At 45.5% G+C, this 1,323-nt stretch overlaps 1 protein-coding gene across 1 annotated transcript in view; it reads left to right on the forward strand.

Moving 5' to 3' along the window:
- Positions 1–1,323, forward strand: part of ETF1 (eukaryotic translation termination factor 1) — a 27,506-nt gene that overhangs the window by 24,684 nt on the left and 1,499 nt on the right. The window contains exon 10 of the mRNA XM_057379752.1: positions 25–1,321. Within this exon, the coding sequence (XP_057235735.1) occupies positions 25–107 (83 nt within the window). The 3' untranslated portion in view covers positions 108–1,321. The remainder of the gene's footprint in view (positions 1–24; positions 1,322–1,323) is intronic.

Below are 1,323 nucleotides of genomic sequence, written 5' to 3' on the forward strand. Positions count from 1 at the left end.
GCTAAAGCCTGTTGTCTTTGGCAGGTATCTTGCGGTACCGAGTGGACTTCCAGGGCATGGAATACCAAGGAGGAGACGATGAATTTTTTGACCTTGATGACTACTAGGTAGTCGACCTGGGTCCGGCAACACGTGCCTCGCCCCTCCAGCATCCAACCCAAGGAGCAAACTCATGGTGGAAAACACAACAGATCCCTGCCTTAGAATTGGAACATTTCCAGAACTTGATTCACAAGCATTTGGAATTAAGAAAGCAAAACCCTACACTTTGATTTGTCATAGTGTCAGTACAGCAGCAAACTACTAAGTTCCTATATGCCACTTTGGACTAATTTAAAAAGAATCCCAGTTTTTACTTTTACTGAATGGTGAAATTGGTTGCTCTTGTATTTTATGGAAATGATTTTTTTAACCTTCATGATACATTAACTGCTGTAAACCTCTTCCTTCCAAAATTAATAGAAGTAAGATCCTACTGGTTTGTTTCTTTATACTTTGATTGGAGAAATCAATTGCTGCATTTGGCAGCGCCGTGACCCATTTACATGGCATTCTCAGCTTAGTCTGCAGAAGAAATGGAACGAGGTTGGAGCCATAATTCTCTTCAAAAGCTTGAGGAGGCACTAACCTGAGTGCTGGTTCATTACATGTGGCTTGCAAATTCTGATGGTTTGGGGAGGCTCACCAGCCAAACGGGCTTTGATCTATTTGCAGAAACACTGCTCTTACAAATGGGGAATGCACTTMATGGATTGCAATGAAAATGCTGCTGGAGTCTTGGGCTTAATTTGGATTTGAGCAGTGCAGCCTTCAGGAATTTTTTTTTCAGTCTTGACAAAAATAAACATGAGATTTCAGTGAAGTAAGGTACACTTGGCTTTTTGTTCCTCAGTAAGTTTTTCTTTTTGCTTTAGGACTGCGTAAGGTTTCCTTGATTATGTGAATTTGAGCCCACAGGTCTTTAATGGAAGTGGGTGTTTGACGGGAATACTGAGTCAGTGGAGTGAAGGCTGAATTACTGCTGGGAGTGTGGAATATTTGATTCTGATCCATGGAGCACTGGCACAGCCCTAGGAACGCCCAGCTCCCAGCACTGAGCTGTGTCTGTCCTGTGAGGGATGTGCCCTTCAAAGGTTAAAGCCTCTGGGCAATCCCAGATTGCCAGGCTTTATGTCCACGGGGCATCCATGGATCCAAGGAGCATATCCTTGGAGGATGGCCAGCCTGCTGGGGACACTCTGGGTGCCAGGTGTCTGTGCCAGCCCGGGGAGTGGTGGCACAAGGCCAGGTCCTGTCCCAGTAGAGCAGGGGCAGAGCTCAGGT

The sequence above is a fragment of the Malurus melanocephalus genome, unplaced genomic scaffold (assembly GCF_030028575.1).
Source record: "Malurus melanocephalus ecotype Western Australia unplaced genomic scaffold, MMel_1.1 scaffold_420, whole genome shotgun sequence".
Lineage (NCBI taxonomy): Eukaryota > Metazoa > Chordata > Aves > Passeriformes > Maluridae > Malurus > Malurus melanocephalus.